The 21,020-nt window shown below is 40.0% G+C and overlaps 1 protein-coding gene across 1 annotated transcript in view; it reads right to left on the bottom strand.

The window, feature by feature from the left end:
- The window catches only part of ARHGEF28 (Rho guanine nucleotide exchange factor 28), a 112,357-nt gene that overhangs the window by 87,001 nt on the left and 4,336 nt on the right, over positions 1-21,020 (bottom strand). Inside the window, 2 exon segments of the mRNA XM_056514230.1 lie at positions 7,485-7,775; positions 9,551-9,698. Of these exon segments, the coding sequence (XP_056370205.1) occupies positions 7,485-7,775; positions 9,551-9,698 (439 nt within the window).

Here is a 21,020-nt window from a genome sequence, read left to right as displayed (position 1 = left end):
ATCCCAGCAGAGTACCTTGTCTGGATTGTCTGTATGTGCAGCAGGGACCTCAGGTTTAAACACCCAGGAAATTATGTGGTCCAAAATGTAGATCCTGGACAAACATTATGCATTCACAGGAAATTAGAAAAAAATATTTCAGAATTGCTCCTTGATCTGGAATACTGAAACTCTGCTGAGGTCCCACTTCAGATATCAAGCTATGTTCTTCAGATGCTTCCAACTACCCCATACTAAGACAGCAGACAAATTAATCTAATTAAAACACATGCAAATACCTCAATCAAAATTAAGCACACTAAATATCTGTGGATGCAACCCCAATCCTCAGATTAAATGCATTGAAACAAAAAGGCAAGCTTTATGCTGAACGTTGGCCTGTGGCCACTGGGTTTCAATGCACAGTGTAACAATGCAAGAAAAAAAAGCCAGATAAGCTTGCTCTGAGGGCGATAAGATTAGGACTTGCACACTCAACAAAAAGGGAGCCCTTAGGAAGCCCTTTCCCTGATGAGGAGTAGTCTCTCTGCTCCAACATCGCAGCAAATAAAGTCACTCCTCTGGCAGCCAAATCTTACAAACAATGCAGTATGAAAAAGTCTGCTGCAAAAAACAGAGTTTTAAAAATAACAGTAATTAATCTTCGTCTTTTGAAACCACCATCTGAAACAATAACTTCTACTGTCTCACCACAAATAGTCTAGTAACTGATCTTTATCTGCCAAACCTAGGAACCTCCATCTAACCTTATGCTAAATTTGTTCATGGCCAGCTTGAATGCACATGGCAGCTGAACCACCCAGCAGGTTCACTGTCTGCTGTCTGATGCACTGAGGAGTAGCACTCACATTCCTTCCCATCCTTTGCCTCTCTAGATGATGTGTTTGCTGGGCTACTCTCTTCTTACTAGTCCCACATGGCTTGCTAGGAGTGAACTGAAACTGATGACATAAAGCAATTACTAATAACTTCATGACAGTAAAATGTGAAATTCGAACTGCCTGCTCAGAAGGACAAATGGATAGGTAAGTGTGCTTGTCAGTACGAGGATTTTTCACCACAAGGATGGTGAAGTATTGGGACAGATGGCCCAGAGAGGTTACAAACTGTCTATCCTTGGAGGTGCTCAAAACCTGATCCTTAGCAACCTGATACAATTCCCAAGCTAGCCCTGCTCCAAGTGTAGGGTAGGACCAGGTTACCTCCAGGGACACTGGACCTGGTCACCTCCAGGGACACTTACAGCCAAAATCTGCTGTTGTTCTATTCCAGAATCAGCAATACAAAACAAAACAAAACAAACAAACAAGCAAAAAAGCCACAATAGCAACAGAAAAGATGACTGATGATAAGTTTTTTAAACAGACCTGCCTACAAAAAAATAATATGTTTTTTCTTTAAAAGAGGGTAAAGTTCTGAAACAACAGAGGGTTAGCAATTCTTTCCCTTAAAAATAATTTATCGTTTCAGTTCTCTTCTTTTACCACCTTCTCTTATACTTCCTCACTGTGGCAGAACAAATGGCAATTTCCTAAACTTTTCACTTTATTTTCCCATTCTCTTGGGGAAGAATTCAAGTGTGGCATAAAGTCAGGGAGGGGAGAGCCACAGAGAAAACACAACAGAAAGAAAACTACCCAGAAATAAACATAAACACACAGGGCCCCATATTGTGGAAAAAAACCAACATTATTCAACTGCATCTGTAGCAAGCTAGAACAAAATAAGAAAAAAGGGAAGCACTAGGCTGCTTGAACATATTCATATTTAGATGGTAAAAAATACCATTTAATTAAAATTGCATAAAATGCTATTTTCCATCAATGCATAAACACATCAATGTACAAAACAGCTTCTATGATTTGAAGGACACACTGCTGGTTAGGGTCAGCTACTGCAAGGCAGGTGGTGCTGTAAATGATATGCACTGTCAAGACTTTGTTTTGCATTTCATCCCAGTTCTCCAGCCAAAACATTCTGTTTGGGTTACACAGAGCTGAGCCAAACAGTCTGTTTTAAACATTAAAAATATCCTTTTGTTCTTCCTTGCACCTGAATCCCTTCCTATGTCCAAAAAAACAAACTAAAACCAAATATTTCTCCCTGACAGAAATTACTAAGCCCTTTCTGGGCTCTGAATCTCATTCATTTCCTGGAAGGAGACTAAAAACCTCAAGACTAAAAACAGGGGGAAACATCAAAACTGGCTGACAAATTCCAATTTTTCCTGGCCTCATACTTTTGTACATTACTGCTATTTTTTTTTTTTTTAATTTATTTCTCCATTAGGAATGAGATTATTTATAAAGCTGTCTTCAGTGCACCCCACTGCTGCAAAAACCCACACAAGTGGTTTTGTGAAGGGACATCAGGCTGCAATGCATGAAGTCAGGTTTGTGACAGACCATCTGAGAGCATACCCACATGAACCAGCTCCCAGAGGCTGCCATCAGTCCTACAGGAGAAAAGGAGGAGAGAGAAGGTAAAGGTCCCTGGCAAAGGGAGTCTTGCCCCAGAAGTTTTAGCAGCAGCAGGGGTAGAAAAGGCTCCCACCCACCAGCCCCAGGAATTATGGTGCCACATCTACACCTCAGGTGCAGCTCCAGCTGGCTCTACTGATTGGGTGACCCCAACTATTGTGCAAAACACTACAGGAGATGGTGTCTGTTCTGGGAGAGATATTCCTCATCCTTTAGCACTGCAGCAAAACACTCCCTTGTGGGCTCTGGTGTAAGATTTACTGAGCACCACCCAAGTGCACCATTCCAGCCAGGACACCCTTTCAGCCAGGAGAAGAGCAGGGCTCTCCAGCCCAGTGCCAATTGAAGGCTGAGGTCTGGGTCACACCACAGCTTCACATCTGGTCTCTTCAGCAGCAGAGCCCCACTGCTTTTATATTGCCTTCAACAGGAAACTTTATCTCCTGCATCTCTTGCAGTACTCACTCTCCTGTCACTCTGCAGATCTGTAAGTCCTCAGTGCTTTTCCCAAAAAGCCCCTTCATGGGTCAAAGGGATCTCAAATACCTCCTCTCTGCCATTATTACCACTGACTGAGATGAGAATCATACACTTGCTGGAAACCTATAGCTTGAAGCATGCTTAACAGTATCTTGCCCCATGCAGGTTTCTGGGTCAGCAGCAGGCTCTAGAATACACTAATCTGCTTCACAGCACAGGGTCTAGCATCCTCCTCCCTCTGCCAGGCACACAAGCTCCTCTTGGGCCAAAGATTTATCTGTTTCTCTAACTCCCTGAATCCTCTGACCAAAATACAATTACCTCCCCTCACTAGTCTCACCAGACCTAGACACACTTATCCACTGTTCCCAGTGTTTTTCTAATTCTGTGGAGGAGAGCAGACACTTTGCACTCCTCTCCATTTCCTTTCACAGGAAAAAAAAAGGTAATCTGAAATTCCAGCTGAAGACACAGACAGAATTTTCTTTAATTTACATCACAACCCTGACATGTATCAGTCAGGTTTGAGCTTGTGCACTTTAGAAGGAATGTGTGTAATACCAAGTGAAAAGAGTAACATTAATTACAAAGGAAATTGTAGGGTGAGGGCTATAAAGTAAAAAATGCCACAGAAAATGGAAAAGTGTCCCCCTAAGGCAGACTACAAAGCAGCACAGTTCAGTAACTCAGTTCATTCCACAAGACCAATCCCTGGAAAACAATTACAATGCATTTATGAAATAAAATGGAAAATCTCCTTGTTCACAAAAGGAACTAAACATTGTTTCCTTCTCTGTGACCCACAATTACTTTTCTTAATTCAGGCTGTAACATTATTACTTCTATTAATAGAAAGAACCTAAAAGAGCAATCTTCCTTTTGAAAGTGACTGTAAATGGAGGCAAAGCTGGCAGCAACTGCTCTTCTTTGTTTACCAGCACAGTTAAGTAACCCAGACAACGTGAATTCACTCTCTTGGCAGCACCCCTAAAACAACCAGAAACTGAGATGCCCTCAGCCTCTTGTCCATAAAGTGCACTACTTGCAAAGTGCCCTCCTCTGCTCCCATTCACTAGCTGGAAAATCTGTGTGTGTCAAGGATAAAAAAGCTGCAGGGAAGATGCTGAACCTGTGTCTGATGGTTCTTGGGACTGCCATAACCTGATGGTGTTAAGAAACAAGTTATTTGGAAGCATTTTTCTCATTCAGATTAATTTCTTCTTTCTCTCTTTTCTTCTTTTTTTCAGTCTTTCCTTCCCCCCTTCCTCCTTGGCATCTTTCCCTTTTTCTTTTTTTTTTTTTTTCCCTTTTTGAGGTAAACAAAAATACTGTGGGAAAATTCTTCTTTTTTTCAGGCAACATTAACAATTTATTTAGCTTATTCTTTAATACTGATTGTTTCCATAAATTGAACAATCTGGTTCAGAAGGAAAATATCCTTTATCAACATGCAACAAAAAGGAAAATCAGATTCTCCCTCTCCTTCCTCGCTACCCATCCTGAAACACACCAACAAATAAAAAGTCTAAGCATAGCAGCTTTGTTGAGTCCCCAGTTTTCTCTAGCACAAGATGCTGATCTCAGCATCTCACCACTCTGTGGGAGTGAGCAGCTCCTGTCACAGCTGTCACACAGGCATCTGTTACAAGTGAGGATTACCAAAAGGATCATGTGCTTTCGTGTTTCTTTTGTGGAACTTCCAATAATGTGGCAAATAACTCCTGACCTGTGCAACTGCACTAAATTCCTGAATTATTCGCAATATTCCCTGGACAATCTCTTGGCTCTCTTTATCCAATCCTTCTTATACCTTATAAAAGGAATACAAATGTTTTTTCCTTAATACCAAAACTCCTATGAAATTTTCTTCATAGAAGAAATGCATTCTTCTACCCTTACATTTCTAAATCCTCATAAAAATTAATTAGGTCAAAAAACACCAGATGGTGCAATAGCCACTCAAAAGCATTTTTCTCCAACAAAAATATCCCTGCAGCTCTGAAAACTGTCAGAATTACAAAAGCATAAAGTCCTAAGTAGTGATGGATGATAGCACCCACCTCTTTCATAACATTCATATTAAAAAGAGCATCGTGACAATGTCAAGTGTCAAGCCACCTCCAATCTTTGACACAAGGAGTTGTAGGGACAGCAGGTAGGGAAAGAGGTACTCCTACTACTTCAAAATACTCATAAATTTCTGTTTCTCCCCCATTTTGATCTTTCAGAGCATGTAGAAGAGTACAGGGACAACCCTTGATCACCTCACAGCTGAAGGTGAAGGACTTCTCATGTGCTGGGAGATCTGAAGCTCTCCTGTCTCAGTCCATCCCCTTCTCCTTCCCTCTCTTTCCCTCCATGCACAGCCATCCCTCAGCCACAGCTAACCCTCAGCTTTTCTTGGCTCTCCTGGCTTTGGGGACAAAAGCACAGCAATGGGAACAGCAGGAGGCAGCTCCAGCCAGCTCTTCTCAGAGTCAGGAGAGGATCAAAACCATACTTTCAGAAAGGAGAGAGAAGGGATACAGAAGTTAAAGAAAAATTATACAAACTGCCTAGAGGAGAGCAAAATAGATATCAGCCTAAGCCTGGACCTCAGAGAGAGACAAAGGGAAGGTCGAGCCTCCCTTGGGCTGAAGGAAAAGCTGCCCAGAAAGATTTCAGGGGTCCCCATCATGGGTGGCCCCAAGCACTGTCCAAGCAGGAGTGCACTGACAGACCCCACTGTAAATGAGCATTGCTACCAGGCCCCAGGAATTTGGCTTGTTTATTCAGAAATCAGACAAAAGACCCTGGCTTCATTTAAGAGCAGCATCTGTTGAACAAAAGGTGATGTCTCATCTTGAAGTGCTACAGTGCCCATGAGGCAACCCCACCACAGTACACTGAAGAAAGGCTTGTCTAACACTTCAAATGTTCACACAGACTCTGTATGGCAGTGGGGGCACACATCCCAGCATTTTGGCGCACTGAAATTTTGTTTATGTATAGTTATTTAATCTGAAAAGTGAAAAAAATATGAAAAAGACATAGAAAAAAATACAAGATTTATAAAAGTTTTGCAAGGGCAGAATATTCTTTTTTCTGTATAAACATTGCAGTACACCTGAAAATTAGCAATGAGCACAACTGAAAATCTGGATAGCAGTTGCACTGATACCAGCTGAGATGATCTCTGACTCTCTGGACCTACAACACACCTAGGATAACCTTTCCCCACGTTTCAAGCAAGCAGGTACCCAGCTGTCTATGCCCAAACATCTCTCAGTACCTCTGGAATCCTGCTGGTTCTTCTGGGTCAGGTTTCAGCTGGTGAAAAGTGTAAATAAGCCTGTGAACAAAACTACATCTGATTTCTTCAGGCTTAGATACAAGGTACTCACTGCTAAAACCCAACAGGTTTTCAAGGAGTTGAACAAATATTTACTTCACATCAAAATGAAACTAGAAACAGCCTTTTTTTTTTCTCTCTTGTCTAGCCAATACTTGAAAGAGACTTGGTATTTGTTTTTACATCTGTTAAAGGCGTTGTTTACAACAGACAGACAAAAAACATCCTTCAGATTTTAAGTTTTCTGTCATTAAGAATTAGAAATATTTAAGATGTGAAAAAAGCCCTTACCAAAGAAATGTGCTTAACTGATGTGTTTTTATTTCCCAAGAGCTTGGATGCATCACTGTTTTTCAGTGTGAGTTTGGCTCACATGGAAACTGCCTGTTATCTAACTTCCAGCGAAGAACTGAAAGGAAAATAGCCAAAACTACCAAATTTCCAATTAAAAACATGTGAAGCTATCCAGTATAACACAGTTTCCGTCCTCTGCTATATATCAGCTGACTCTGCAAAAAATATATACTCTTCAGCAAACCCTAACTACAGCTTTCTTTTGCAATAAAACCTGAAACTAGGAAAACGTCACCTGATTTTGTTATGAAGTTTTTCAGTAGCATACCATAATGTAAAGTTTCACATGTATTTTCATGCCACTTCCTTTACAATTAAAAAAGCCACTTACAAACTTGTTTAATGATATTTTTTTTTCCCAAGGAATGACCATAGTCATAAATGAAGGATAAACACTGACAGAACAATGCCAAAAATTATGTTTACTCTGCATATCAGAACGCCTATAGTAACATCCTCTTCTCTGACTATTATTTTTTTTCTCCCAAGATAAAGTATCTCACTTGGTTAGATTTATGACTGCAAGACTTCATGATACAGTCCTTGCTCTTTTTGAAACAGACAGCTCTATTTAAAGATAAAGAACTGCATTCACAGTGAATCAAGACAGAAAAACCTTCAAAGGAGACAGAGTTACAATAACCATCATTATCCTTTTTAACTCTCTAGGCACAAACCAAATCTCTGATTACCCCTCTCACACTTGAAAATTTTTTTCATGTTAACCACAAAATAAACCACGAGAGTAGAGAAAATGGACAAAACATGAGATATTCTGCTCTGAACTGTGAACCAAACCATTGTTAAAAGCTTTCTAACTTTAAATAAAGTTCTACCACCTGCTGGGCAGCTTCCAAGGATGTTCCAGGTTGAAGGCAACTTTTCATAAGCAACAGCCATCATCAAGTCATCATCCAGTGACTGCAGATCTTTCATCCTTAGCCCAAACTTATCCAGCAACAGCTTGTGACTAGTGGTGGTGACACATCCTGCGTGGTCGACCAGAAAGCGAGACAACTTGCACGAGAGATTCTCTCTGTAAGTGATGGGACAGCTGCCGAGGACCACAGGGGAGAAACCCAGTGTGTACATCAACACAGACACAGAAACTGCTTCTTGGTATCCATGGCCTGTAATTATAATGCAAATTAATCACTAACATCATCTATGTCCAGAAAATACGTTAGTTATTTTCCGTTCTCATCCGCCTCTAAGAGCTGTGGCTGCTCATCCAGAATTATTTTATTCTTCCTTTTCATTACATTTATTTGTCTTAGGATATCCACCAAGCATTTATACCGATGAACTTGGATTCAACTAGACTTGAACTGACAGTCCTCCCAGTTATACCAACTAGATTAATTCTAGAACCTGTCTTTTTAGGTTAGAGTTCTCTAACCACAGTGGAAAGAATTGAAGATTCTTGGATAAGCATTAAGAAGAATTAGATGCTCATTAAAAGAGTGGGGTTCTGGCCTGCAAAATGAATTCTGAGTAATACAGCTGTTTATTAAAACCAATTTTTTATTTTCCCAGGCCAAAACCCAGAAGCTTTTAAGTAAGGCACTCTTCAGGGTCTTGGCAAACTTGATTAAATGTAACTTACAGCTGGGACCCTCAAAGGTCCAAGGGAGTTTGTCCCTTTAACCTCTTCAGTACTTTGTCTTCCCCTCCTACTCCTTTGACATTTAAGGGAGGGTGGATGCCTAAAATAAGATCTCTAAAAGAGGTGCAAGCTGTACCTCACTGGAGAATTAACCATGGTGTACTATGTACAAGTTTAAATTTTCAAATGTACTCCTAAAAGCTATGAGTACACATGCAATCTAGTAACTGCAGAAGGAAGCATGTACTTACCACAACTGTAGTTATTTTTAAAGTGCTCTGTGCTCCCTTGTGTGCAATTTGGCTACCATAAAATAGCACTAACATCAGTAGGAATAATTATTTAACCTCACGTTTTATTTTCATCTGCTCATGGCTTTTGTCATGATTAAATGATGCCTGTAGCCTTCTGATTTTGTTATTATCCCAGAAGCAACCATTTAACAGTGTTATAGAATATGTTAAGATCTTAAAAAAAATTAAAACCTACTTGGAACAAGCCTAGCATTACATTTTCTCCAGTTGTTATCCAAGACAATTATTTAGCATTTACAGGTTCAAAGGATCCACTATGTAACAGCAATGAACTTCTCTTTTTCATACTCTGCACTTATTTTCAATCTAAATCCCCTTTAGAACAATAGAGAAACAAAAACAAGGAGATCCTATTGCACAGGTACACTGTGTCTTATAGCCTCCTACTCACACAAATGGAAAGGTCAGAAAGCACACAGCAAAGGTGACAAGCAGGGTTTACGTTACATCCATGAGGGAGACAAGCCCCAGGCAGACAGCCAGCTGGGAGGCAGCACATATGTCCCTTGTTTGCAGCCAGGAACCCTGGAACGGTTTCCAGGCACCTCTGCCCCACATGCAGTTCCAGCAGAGCTCTGAGCATCACAAGCAGGAGGGTCCTGCAAGCCAGGCTGGCAGCTGCACCAACAGGAGGCTCAGAAAAAACAGGACTTCTGCAGGTGCTAGGATTACCAGAGGCAAACAGCTGTGGCAAGGAATCAAGTCACATTTTAAATCGTGCCATCCCTGAAGACTGCACCCCCAGTGGTGCAAGTCCAGTAAAGTCTAATTAGATATTGTGTTGGCATGGATTGCTATGAAAGGCAGGATCACCTATGGAGAGTCAAACCCAGCCTGGATCTCAAAGGACATCATTTAAATCCCTGCATTTTCTCCATTACGAGACATAAAACTCTTAGATTAAACTGTCCAGTCATGCCCAGCTTTGAAATGGGGTTGGGGTAGAGCAAAGAGTGGAAAAATATAAATATGAACTGAGGCTCACCTGGAACTATGGACTGAAGACTGTTGTCACTAACTCGCTCAGCAAACATTATGTGTCTCTTCAGGGACCCATCATAAACAAAGTAAAACTCAGCATCCTCGGGGAGATAAATGTCTTTGTCAAATTTTGCATGTATAGTCACCTGTCCCTGAAAAATGAAAAGTGCATTCTGAAACATCCAGTGAACTTCTCATCTTCAACAGACCCACTGACATATAATTCAGGTCTAAGTTCATGGTAACCTTTATAACTTTGCTTCACAGAGGCTCTGATACAATGACAAATCTTCAGTTTCCTACTTCCACTTAGAAAATTACACTGTTTTTATGCCTGCAAAAGCAAAGATGATTTTTAAAAACACCTTTTAAATAATGTATTTCAAGCAAATCCTTTCATCCTACCCCACACAAATATAACTGGCTTTTTATTTAAAATGCATCAGAATAACCTGAACGCAAATATTTTGTTATTTACAAAAGCAAGGTTTTTTTTAAAAAATAAAAAAAAATTCAGAAGTGGTTTAAATTGCCTTTCACTTATTTTTCAAAATGAAGCACCAGTGCAATTCTATGAATGGTTTCGAAGAAAACTAGTTCCCAGGTATCTGTCTGTGGGTTTCTTTATAGTAAATAGAAAGCAATCAGCCAAGAAAAACCTGTCATACAATAGCTTCAAAAGAAAACAGGAAAGGGATCTAAGAAGCAGCAAACAATAACAAATGTCTGACAAATCTGAGGGAGGAAATTTAGATCAAGCTGCATTTCCTTGAGGAGGAGGACAGTGTGCTTTAGCACAGTTCCTGACTGCCACAGTTATTCTAAATAAGGCAGAATTGCCCCAACATCTGGCAGAAAACATCCTACAGAACAGTATCTGAGCCATATTTTCAAAGATAAATAATAATAATAAATAAGCAGGCCTACCCTGTTCTCTTCAAAACAGTTACCACAGCACTGACTCCACCAGCTCCATAAACAAGTCTTGTAAAAGACAAAGCACAACACAGCAGCACAGATAATTCTGTGGCTGAAATCCACACTTAAGCCTCTGACTGTCCTTCCCCTGTTCATTATAAGCCAAACACTTCACTGCAGTGTGATTCCTGCCTCCCACAACAACATCACATCTCAGCCTGCCTCCCCCAAGGACACCTTTCTCGTCATTTAACAATGCAAATTCTGCACGTTTTCCTCTTCAGTGCAGACCAATCCAATGAACTGGGGTGAAGAGGCAAAGACTGGTTTCAAGCACAAAATCTTCCTCAGATAGGGCTGTTCCCATAAGAACAGATGCAAACAACATTAGGAGTTCAGTACCAGGAATAAACATGTCTGTCATCCTCAAACACTGATAACACCCCTGTTTTTAGTGGCCTGCAGTGTCATTATAGCTGCAAAGTGTTTTCTCCTATTTCTCTTTGGGTTTTGCACTACTATAAGCAATACGTATTATTATTATTATTATTATTATTATCATTATCATTATCATTATTATTATTGCAGTTGCTGTTTCTACTGTTACAAACTTTTTAAAAAAACATTTACTGTAGTTGTGAAAAACCCTTTTTGGTCTGTTGAGTAATAATGTGGATGGCTATTCTGGGGAGATAGGAACAGGTAAGTGTCTGAAGAGCCCTCACAGTCCGCTCCAGTGAGCACTCACCTGTTCCTGTCTCCCCAGAACAGACATCCAGCACAATTTCTACCACATGGGCACTTGGGGCCACAACTCCCAAACCATCTCTATGCCCTCTGGACCCCTGAGTCAGAAAGAATATATAGCCACACAGCTTTCATGTTTTCTTTGCCCTAACTACGCAAAACAAGGGAGATATTCTGTGGAAACTTTTCTCACTAATTAACTGCTGTTGGGGGAAAAAAAATTCAAGCCAAACAGTAGCCATAGTGCTCCTTTCTAAAAAATGTTACCTTGGGTTCACTAAGGACAGAGAAACATCTTAAACTAATTGCATGTATAAGCACAACAGAGAATTTCACAAGTCCTTGTCTAGAGGGAAAAAGACAGTGGAATGCTCATGTGTACTTAATGAAAAAAAACTTATATAGCTGGCTTCTTCAAACACATCAGAAAATGAAAGTCATGGTCATTTAGACCAAGATTTTACAAAAGAAGGGCAAATTGGCAGCTAGCTTTTATCTGGCCAAACAATTAAGTGATTCAACTGGAAAATCTCAAAAGATCCAAAAAGAGCATTAAACCCTGTATTACAGTAGATGATTTGGAGATAACACAGAAAATAATAGTGGAATATTATTTTTGATGCTGTACAGCTATCCCACCTGGCACCAGAAACAGTTACTTCATGCAAGCTCCTATCATCTCCAACACTTTCTATCCTGCTTTCAGATATTCTTGTTTCATGCTGCTCCATTCAAACATATTTCTTCTCACTTCTCTTGCTACTAAAACTTGTATCAGTTTACTTTCAAACTGTCTCTGTGCGAAGCCAAACATATTACAGGACCTATTTAATCACTTTTTTTTCCTACAGAGATCACTTGCAGTCTATTCTAGAACACTCTCACACAGAAAAATACTTTGAGAAAGTAACTCAAGTTTTATACCAAATCCCTGCAGAAGTATTTATACCCTGAGTCCCTCAGGCAAGATTGGTCCAGCCCCAGGAGCAGGCTGCAGCAGGAACTACCTGAATAGATCTTTCTTTACACAGACAAATCAACTCAGAGTCACAGGAGTGGCAGCAATTCCAGGTCCCATATTCCTCCAAGAGGGAAGTGGGTTGGATCTTGCAATGAGATGCAGTAATTTAGTCCTCCACCGAAGAAATACCTGTCTGCTTCACAAGGCTTTCCTGGACTTACTTGGGAGATGACATCTCTTTTGTAAAGGCACCCTTGGCAGAGCTGGAGTACTCAATCCAGGTTTTCAATCAAAGCATATTCACTTAACGATGGCAGCAATTAAATGGTTTACATAAACAACAGTGAAACACTTTTCCAGGGGTTTCATGTGAAATTCACACTTACCAAACTCATTTGCACAGCATCACTCTCACCACATGTGAGAGAAGGGCTTCCCCACTACTGCACAACCCATTCTGCAAGGCGTGGCCACAGCACCTTCTCTGCAAAAAAACTCTGGCACTGACTTTCTACTAAAGTACAAAGAAACTAAAACTGCAGTAACTGGCATTTAAAAGTAAGTAATTAAGCCCCTACCATTGGGCTTAATTCCCATACCATAATTCATATATCAGTATGAAAGAGCAAAATCAACAGAAACAGTTTACAATATATACATCACCTGAAATGAGAACACTGTTCTTCTACAGAATGGTGTTTGCTCTGAGTTTGTTTCAGCACTGAAACTGGAAACACATCCCACCTGTTTCTTCTACATTTCTAAATATAAAATCTAAGCTTATCCTCTAGATATCAAAAACTAAAGCAGATAAGTCACACTGATGCCTCATCTTTGGAAAAGTGACCAAATACACTAAATACAGGGCAGCTGTGGGAACATGGATCCGGAAGAGCCAAATTCTTGACAACCCAGTTGCTAGATGTCTTTAACACCATTTTCACAGGTTCGTTCTTTTAACAACAGCCTAACCCCTCTGCCAGCTCTTCCCTCACCTTAATAAGGTTATCCATATTCTCACAAATTTGGGAAAATGTAACAGAGAGAACTTGATTTCTTCATGTAGGCACGCTTAAGCATGCTTTCAGGGTCTGTGTGAACCTCAGATGGTTCAGTCCCCACTTAATCAAAGCAAGGGGGAGGATTTGCCCCTTCACCATCTCAGCAAGTAAACACATTCCCTGGCCACAGCTTGTTGCTCAGGTAGATGCAGGGCAAGGTCTTGCCTCAAGCTCACACTCTGTTGATTCTGATGGACTTGTAGAGAAAACTATTTTTAAAGTCAAAGGGCACTTACTGAGACCAACCAGCCTTTATCTTACTTAGATTTGCACATGCATGGCTAAAAAAGATATTTAGCTCTACAGAACTACCAGAGGAGCACATGGAAGCTGGAGACCTCTCAAACGCCATACCTGTAACAGCAGAGAACTTCAAGCAGCTGCATCAACAGCTTTGAGTGCAAAAAGATACCAGAAAACAGAAGAAAAAGAATATAGGAGAAGCTCTCAGGCCAAAATTGTCATTGCAATCCTTGAAATAAAAGCCAGAAAAGCAGGGGAAATACAGGGGAAATACAGGGGAAATGCAAGGGAAATACAAGGGAAACACAGGGGAACTGGGGAGAAGACATTGCAGTTAAGGGGACCTTAAGAGAGACACAGACAACTCCAAACACATTAAACCTGTGGCTGAGGAGATGTTCATTTTTACCTCTCTGGGATCCAAAAAGAAAAGCTACCTTTTATTACCAGAGGAAAACAGTGGCAATGTCCTAGCATTGGTACCAGGGAGGAGATTAGCAAGGTTTGTGGTTTTGACAAGATTTATAGGTCTATGCACCGTTTCAGTGTCACCAAACAGTTTTTCAGACACACTTTTTCCCTTGGTTTGTCATTTGAGAGCTGACCATGTCAGGCATGCAGCAGCAGGGTCCCCTGAACCCCATCCTGGGCAGGATCCTTGTGAGGAGAAGAGGGAAATGTGAGCAGCAATCCCTCTCAGCTGAAACAAGGCAGCATCCAGGCAAGCAGGAGGGGATGAAGGCTTGACCATGGCACTTCCACAGTGCCTCCTCCCTAGTCTGCTGCAGGACCCTCCGTGCCTCAGTATCATGACTGGCCATTAACGTGAACAAACTTCTTCCACTTTGAAACCACCATCTTACTCACCAGGAACCTGCCCCAGCAAAGCAGGTGCAACACAAAAAGATCTCTAGAGAACTTCCAGATCCAGGCCACCATTCTCAGTTTCAACAATTGTTCTCTATCCTTGCATACACAGCCCTGATAAATCTACTTTCCCAGCAGCATTCTACCATAAATATAGCACATTCTAAAGCAAGCTAATAATTTCTTTACCAAACTATGCATGAAGCATAACAGCTTGAGCAGTAATGTGTTATCCAGGGCTTTCAAGGGCATCATCTCTAAATAGAACAGGACAAACAAATATCAGCTTTGTAATTACATGCTCTAAGAAAAATATTTACTTGCTGAGGTGAAGCAACAGCTAAATTGTTCCCAAAATGCAAGTGCCAACATATTGAAGAAAATGCAAATTCCCTAGTATTGCCAGCAATAATAGGAATATTTTCCTCTATGTCAGCTGCTACTGGCCACTACAATTTCACTGAAATATTTTTTCACTGTTGAGAAGACTCACCTCAGAAAATATTTATATTTTACTCGTGCTTGGAAAAAAACAGCAGCAGCCATATGGTTCTAATGACCGTTCTGCTACTCAGCTGCAACTGTTAACACTTCTACACAAAAGATGCTAAAATAGGGAAATTTTAGCTGTAGGGAACATCTAAATGAACACAATTCAATCGTATTCAAATAATTAATAACAAGAAAAAAGTTATAAACATGCCTTTTCAATGTTCTGTGATGATTTTATACTGTCCACCAGAACAGATCTTGTCTACAGATTGCAGTAAATGCAGTTATGGACTTGCTTAAGAGAGCACACACCCCACTGAACTGAATGCAATGGGATTCAGCACACAGTGAAACATCAACACTGCATGCAGGGAAGGAAAGTAGTTACAAACTCAAAAAAAAAAAAAAAAAAAAAAAAAAAAAAAAAAAGATAAAAGCTGAACATTCCTCTAGAAGCATTAACTTTTTAACTGCATAGCTAAAAATATCCAAAACAAAAACAGGGTGGCTTTCCCCCCCGCATTTAATAACTTAAGGGAAGAAGTAACTGTGTAGATGAGTAAGAGTATGATTATTTTTTTCTATCCAGAGAAATGCAATAAGCATAATTCCACATAAAAACTTGGAACTTGGAGACAAGGTATCTATTGATAGTTATATTTAATACTATTTATTGTCCAAAAGCCCACACAAACACTTCTACAAAAAAAAAAAAAAAAAAAAAGAAAAAAAGCACACAGAGTTGTTTCTAGAAGAGCCAGTCCTCTGCTGATTCATGCTGCAAAACTCCACCAGCACCCAGAGACCCTCACTCATCTGCACAAGGCTGGTCTTCAGCCCCTGAGCCACTGCCAACACGAGGGAAATGCAGCACAGCAAGTTCTCCAAACCACACCAGCTTTATGCACCAACTGCCTGTAGGAATTTTTCATCATGTGGCAGGTTTCTCAGAAATGCAGAGACACCTCCACTAAGAAGCATCACCCCCACAGGTGCTCAAGGCAATACAGCACACAGGAAGCCCACTGACTGGTAGCTGAGGCAGTTCTCTGTTCTTGCCAAAAAAGTGAAAACAAAGTGTCCAGTGACCACCAAAATAAAATCTGAAGGGTGCTTCTAGCAAGGTCCCAGCACTATCTAGAATAGAAAACCACTAAAAGAGAAATTTTCTAATGAAGACATATAAGCTTCCCTCTTTTGATATGAAAAAGCAGAAAGTTCCTCACTTTGGTTCACATCCTTTTTCAAGAAGAAGTAAATACTGGTAGAAGCCACAGCTTCTTTGACTAAGTAGCCCACATAAACTGGAAAAAAATTAAGCACTTTGCTAAATCCAAACTGATGATAAAAGTACATTCCAAGCAAAGAAGGATGGAGGAGGTACTGACAAGTTAACTAGCTGACTCCCCTGCCTCACAGCAGGATCAAAGCTGCCCAAGTTTACTCCTCAGAGATGATTTTCCCCACCCTGTTTGAAACAGCACTGTGACCTTCCTCCCACCCAAACTACCCCTGTCTGGCCTCTCCTGCCTTCTGCACCTGATACATACTTTGTGCTTCTTTGTGCTTCTTTACTTTGTGCTTCTTTATCTGCTTAACAGGTCCTTGGCCTTGATTAGGGGAAGAGGGATAAAGGATTGTTTTATGTTGTTGGGTTTTAATAGGAGACCATCCTTAAACTTTGTGGGTTTTCAATCAAGCTTATTGGACTATTCCCCCTTCAGTGACAAACTGAAATACATCTGCTGTATTGGGAGTTTCTGAAATTGCATACATTGGCTTTTACCCAAAGCTGATGCCTCAAAATGAATTGCCTTAACAAAAGTACAGTCTCTTCAGAGACACAGACAGAAAAACAAGCAGTTTTTTTGAGAACTGCAAGATTTGCCTCCAGCAAAATTTTCCTCCAGCAAAAGGAATTAGAATCCAACAGAATTCGAAAAACAAAAACAAAACATAGAAAAAAATCCTTTAAAAAGATGAAACAAAATAACAGGTGATGACATACATATGTCTGCAAGTTTCTATGCTACTGCACACTCAGCTGCCTCCAACATTACACACTTTAAAAAGAAACATGTATTAGACACATGCTTTCCATTCAGTGCACAAGCAATATGCCCAGATGCTTTCCAGGTTCTTACTTTCTAAGGCCTTATCTTACCACAGAAAAAACATCCTTCTCAGTCCTGTTTCTTCTGCTTAATCTTCTCAACCAGCCCTTTACTCAATTTAAGATACAGCTGGCAGCAATCTCACTTCCATGTCACCATGAGCACCATCCAGCCACACTAACCTGATCCATGTCAGATATGGGAGCACAATCTCATTTTTGCTGAATTAGCCTTGTGAGGCTACCTAAATACAGAGACCAGACAAAATCAATGAAATAAAAAGCAGTTATATTTATTGAAGGGCCTTCAGGTACATTTAGGGCAGACAAAAACCGTCCAGGGGCTATACCCAAAATGGACAAAGAGTCGTGGGTTTTAATATTTTCCTAAGTTTGATCCATTTGCATTTTGGGAGTTAATATTACAATTACAGCTTCAGGTAATGAAGTAATTTAACCCAAGTTTGCTCTCCCGCCAAACTCACTTTTGTGTGCATTTCTCAGGTCCTGAGATGGTAAGATGTTCTTGATTCCCAGGCCTAGAGAGGAGTTGTTTTGTCTGACCAAAATGGGAAAGCAGTAGCTAACACTCTAAATGGAGTTTAGAGTTATACACTAAAGAATTGCAGGGTTACAAATACATGAAAAATATAAAAGCTGAATTCCTAAGGCATCAGTGAGAGAATATGATACAGAGCTTATGCTTGCTTTGTGCTTTTCATTCCTGCTCCATGTCACCAGCAGTATGAGAGACAGACATGGAACTGACCATTCATGCAGAATTAATCTACCAGTGTTTTTAACAATCTGAACCACAGAGCAAGTCTATAGTAAATCAGCACTTTATATCAAACTGACTTTATTTTCCTTACCTCGTCACCATCAGTCTTAAAGCTGTTTAGCTTGTTATCAAACTGTGACAACTAAGCTAAGGTGGAGAAAAATTTTCAGAGTCTCATATAGTAAATAATAAACAAGAAAGAAAGAAAGAAAGAAAGAAAGAAAGAAAGAAAGAAAGAAAGAAAGAAAGAAAGAAAGAAAGAAAGAAAGAAAGAAAGAAAGAAAGAAAGAAAGAAAGAAAGAAAGAAAGAAAGAAAGAAAGAAAGAAAGAAAGAAAGAAAGAAAGAAAGAAAGAAAGAAAGAAAGAAAGAAAGAAATATTGGATGCTTCTAATATTTAATGGGGTATCTTTTAATTCTGGAACCACTGGATAGAAATAAAAATATCTGAAATACTTTCATCAGAAGAGAGTAGGCAGAAGAAATAGAAAAAAAAAATTAACCTAGTGCTAAAACATGCATTGATGTTCTTGCTCATATATTATTGAAAATAACATTCAGTGTTTTGCTGTCAGGGACATAACAACTTATGCATAAAGTAATACAGAGGAATTAAAATGCTTAACAATCATCTGTTAACGTAGGTCAGGAAATTTCTGGAATAAGAAAATTAACATCCCTTCTGGCATGCAACTGCTGACTAAGAAAAGGAGTAATCTCTTTCAGTTGACTTGATTTAAAATATACAAATCAGGCTAGTTATTATTTTCATGTCCAATGTAATGTCAGGGCTCTACTGTTGCAGACACTGCACAAAATCATGTAAGCACAAAGTCCCTGCCCATAAAGATCTCAATTTAAGGACTGAGAGGGCAAAAATAATATACCAGTGGAACAAAAATTACCTCCCTGCTGACGGACACCCTTTGAAGCACCCATTCTTTTCTTTCATATCTTTTAAAACAGGTCCCATCCTTTTAGGTACATTTTCTCAGTCTCATTCTGGCAGCAAGCCTGCATCCAGAGACCAGCCTGTACATTCTTTTTTATGCATACACATGCAGGCTTCCCATGATGAGACTCCCAGAGCAGACAGCAACAAATTACTGCTGACTCCAGCCAGAGCTGGATCAGGCCAACACAGCTCTGTGCATTAGCAAAGGCATGCTGGAAGGCCAACACACATCTACATTTTTTCTGTTTTGAAGTCTAAGTAAGGCAGTCATTTCAGCCTCACTGAATACACAGATAGGCCCAGAATTATGGCCAGACCCAGGGCAAGAACAAAGAATGTGAAAGCACAGAATGGACAAGACAGGCCAGAAATCATCTTCTTTCCACAAAGGGCTGGCTTGAAGAAACAAAATACCTGGCAAGAGCAGCAAATAAAAAAGCTGTATCCAACCATGGAAAATTATCCCTTTCCACCCCTCTTTGAACATCAGCTACAGTGTGGAGGAACTGGGAAGGCAAACAGCTCAGTAAGGGAGACAATCAACTACTCACAATCAATACCCACGGCCACTTCCCACTCAAATCACACAAAAGCATTCTGGAATATTGTTTGGCACTTTGCAGACCCAGCCCATGCAAAGACCATCACAGAGCTTATCCAAAGTCTGAGAGTGTCCAGGCCCTCAGACTGTGCCACATCCCACACTCTGCCCTTCCCAACCCAGCCAGACACACCCTCCAAAACCTCCCTGTAGGAACACCACCAAACATCAGTATCAAGACCCTCTCTCTCCTTGGTACCTGTGCTTCACCCAGGAAGCTGCAACAGCATCAGAAACAAAACTGTCCCCGAGTAAAAACATCCAAGCACAAACACCTTAAGAGGGAGATTTTGTATAACAGAACACAAGAGAAGGTAATTCTTATTAGGACCTTGAGGACTTTTAGCCAGCTCCAGTGGTTGTACATAGGAGCATGGGATACCTAAGGAAAGTACATTTTGAGAACAGTAAGCACCTTGCAGCACAAGAGCAGATGGAAGTTTTAATTTCTAGGAGATCTTGAGTCTCAAAGGCAGGAGCCTGTGTTTCTGCCTCTTCCCAGAGAATTAACATCCAAAAGTTCCTTTGGAAAGACAGACACATAAGCTTCAGCACCATCTCCTGGGGAGAGGAGGTCCCTTTGCTGTCTCCATGAAAATGCTGGGGATATAATCTGTGGCTCAGATTCGTCTCTCCTGCTCCCATGGGAAACATTCATAAGGCACCCAGCAGAGAATAATTTACAAACTTCTGAGAACACTTATTTCCTGCTCTTGAGAGCTCACTATTTCCACAGTATGTTTGCCCCACGGCAGCAAGGTATTTCTTGGCCAATGTCAAAGATCAAAGTTGGTAATCAATAGCATTTCCTTAAAACAAACAAAAAAGAGTTGCCTACCATTAAATAAGAAGGAGTGATTTTCCATGAGGGAGATTTTGTTTCTCCACACTAAAAATTGCTTACTATAGGAGGAACAACTGCTATAGATTAAATTTTTTAATATCTTAAGACTGCTTCATCAAATATTTTGCTTTTATCTTCCATCTTTAATGAATAGTCTTTCTTCCATCTACAATGAGACCAGTGTCTGCCTGAAGATAGTGAGGTCTTATTCCACATATTGTTTTTAGTACACAATGAAATGAAAAACTCAGCTTGCTGCTCTTCTTACAGAGAGGATTGGCTAAATATAATTTTATTTGTATCAGTTTTAAAAAAGCGTAATTTAGGAGGGCAAAAGCTACTTACATTCAAGTTCATTATACTTAAATGATGTATTAGAGTTGAAAGAAGAGACATCTCTGAACTGTCTATTCTTGGCTAGTCAGTCCTGAAAACTAGACTGGCTTGTAAAGAGTAATTTTATAGAGTGGTTAACAGAAATTTGCTGTCTAGAAGCCAGAAACAAGCTCCTCAAACTAACTGAGGAAATGTGCATCAAATATTTGATTTTCTGTTTCATTACCATTTATTTTTTAAATCATGGCATTGATGTAATTACATTTTAATGTTCTACTGTCACCAAAATTAAATACAGAAGAAGTGTATTAAATAACGCATTTGCAGAAGGGAGTAATTGCATAGAGTATTCTTAGATGATATTTCACAAAAATTACATTAAATCAGCAAGGTCCTTGAGCTTTTGGAAAGCATTCCTTCTGTGTAACAAAATAGAACAGCCATCACTAAGCCAACAAGATCATATATACTATTTTAGATTTGCCAGGAAATTCAGTCCTACTGAAGTTTCAGTTTGAAGTAGTCACACTGCATGGACACATCCTCCAGCTGTGTTG

The sequence above is a fragment of the Oenanthe melanoleuca genome, chromosome Z (genome assembly GCF_029582105.1).
Source record: "Oenanthe melanoleuca isolate GR-GAL-2019-014 chromosome Z, OMel1.0, whole genome shotgun sequence".
Lineage (NCBI taxonomy): Eukaryota > Metazoa > Chordata > Aves > Passeriformes > Muscicapidae > Oenanthe > Oenanthe melanoleuca.
This window is presented reverse-complemented; position numbering and strand designations above follow the sequence as displayed.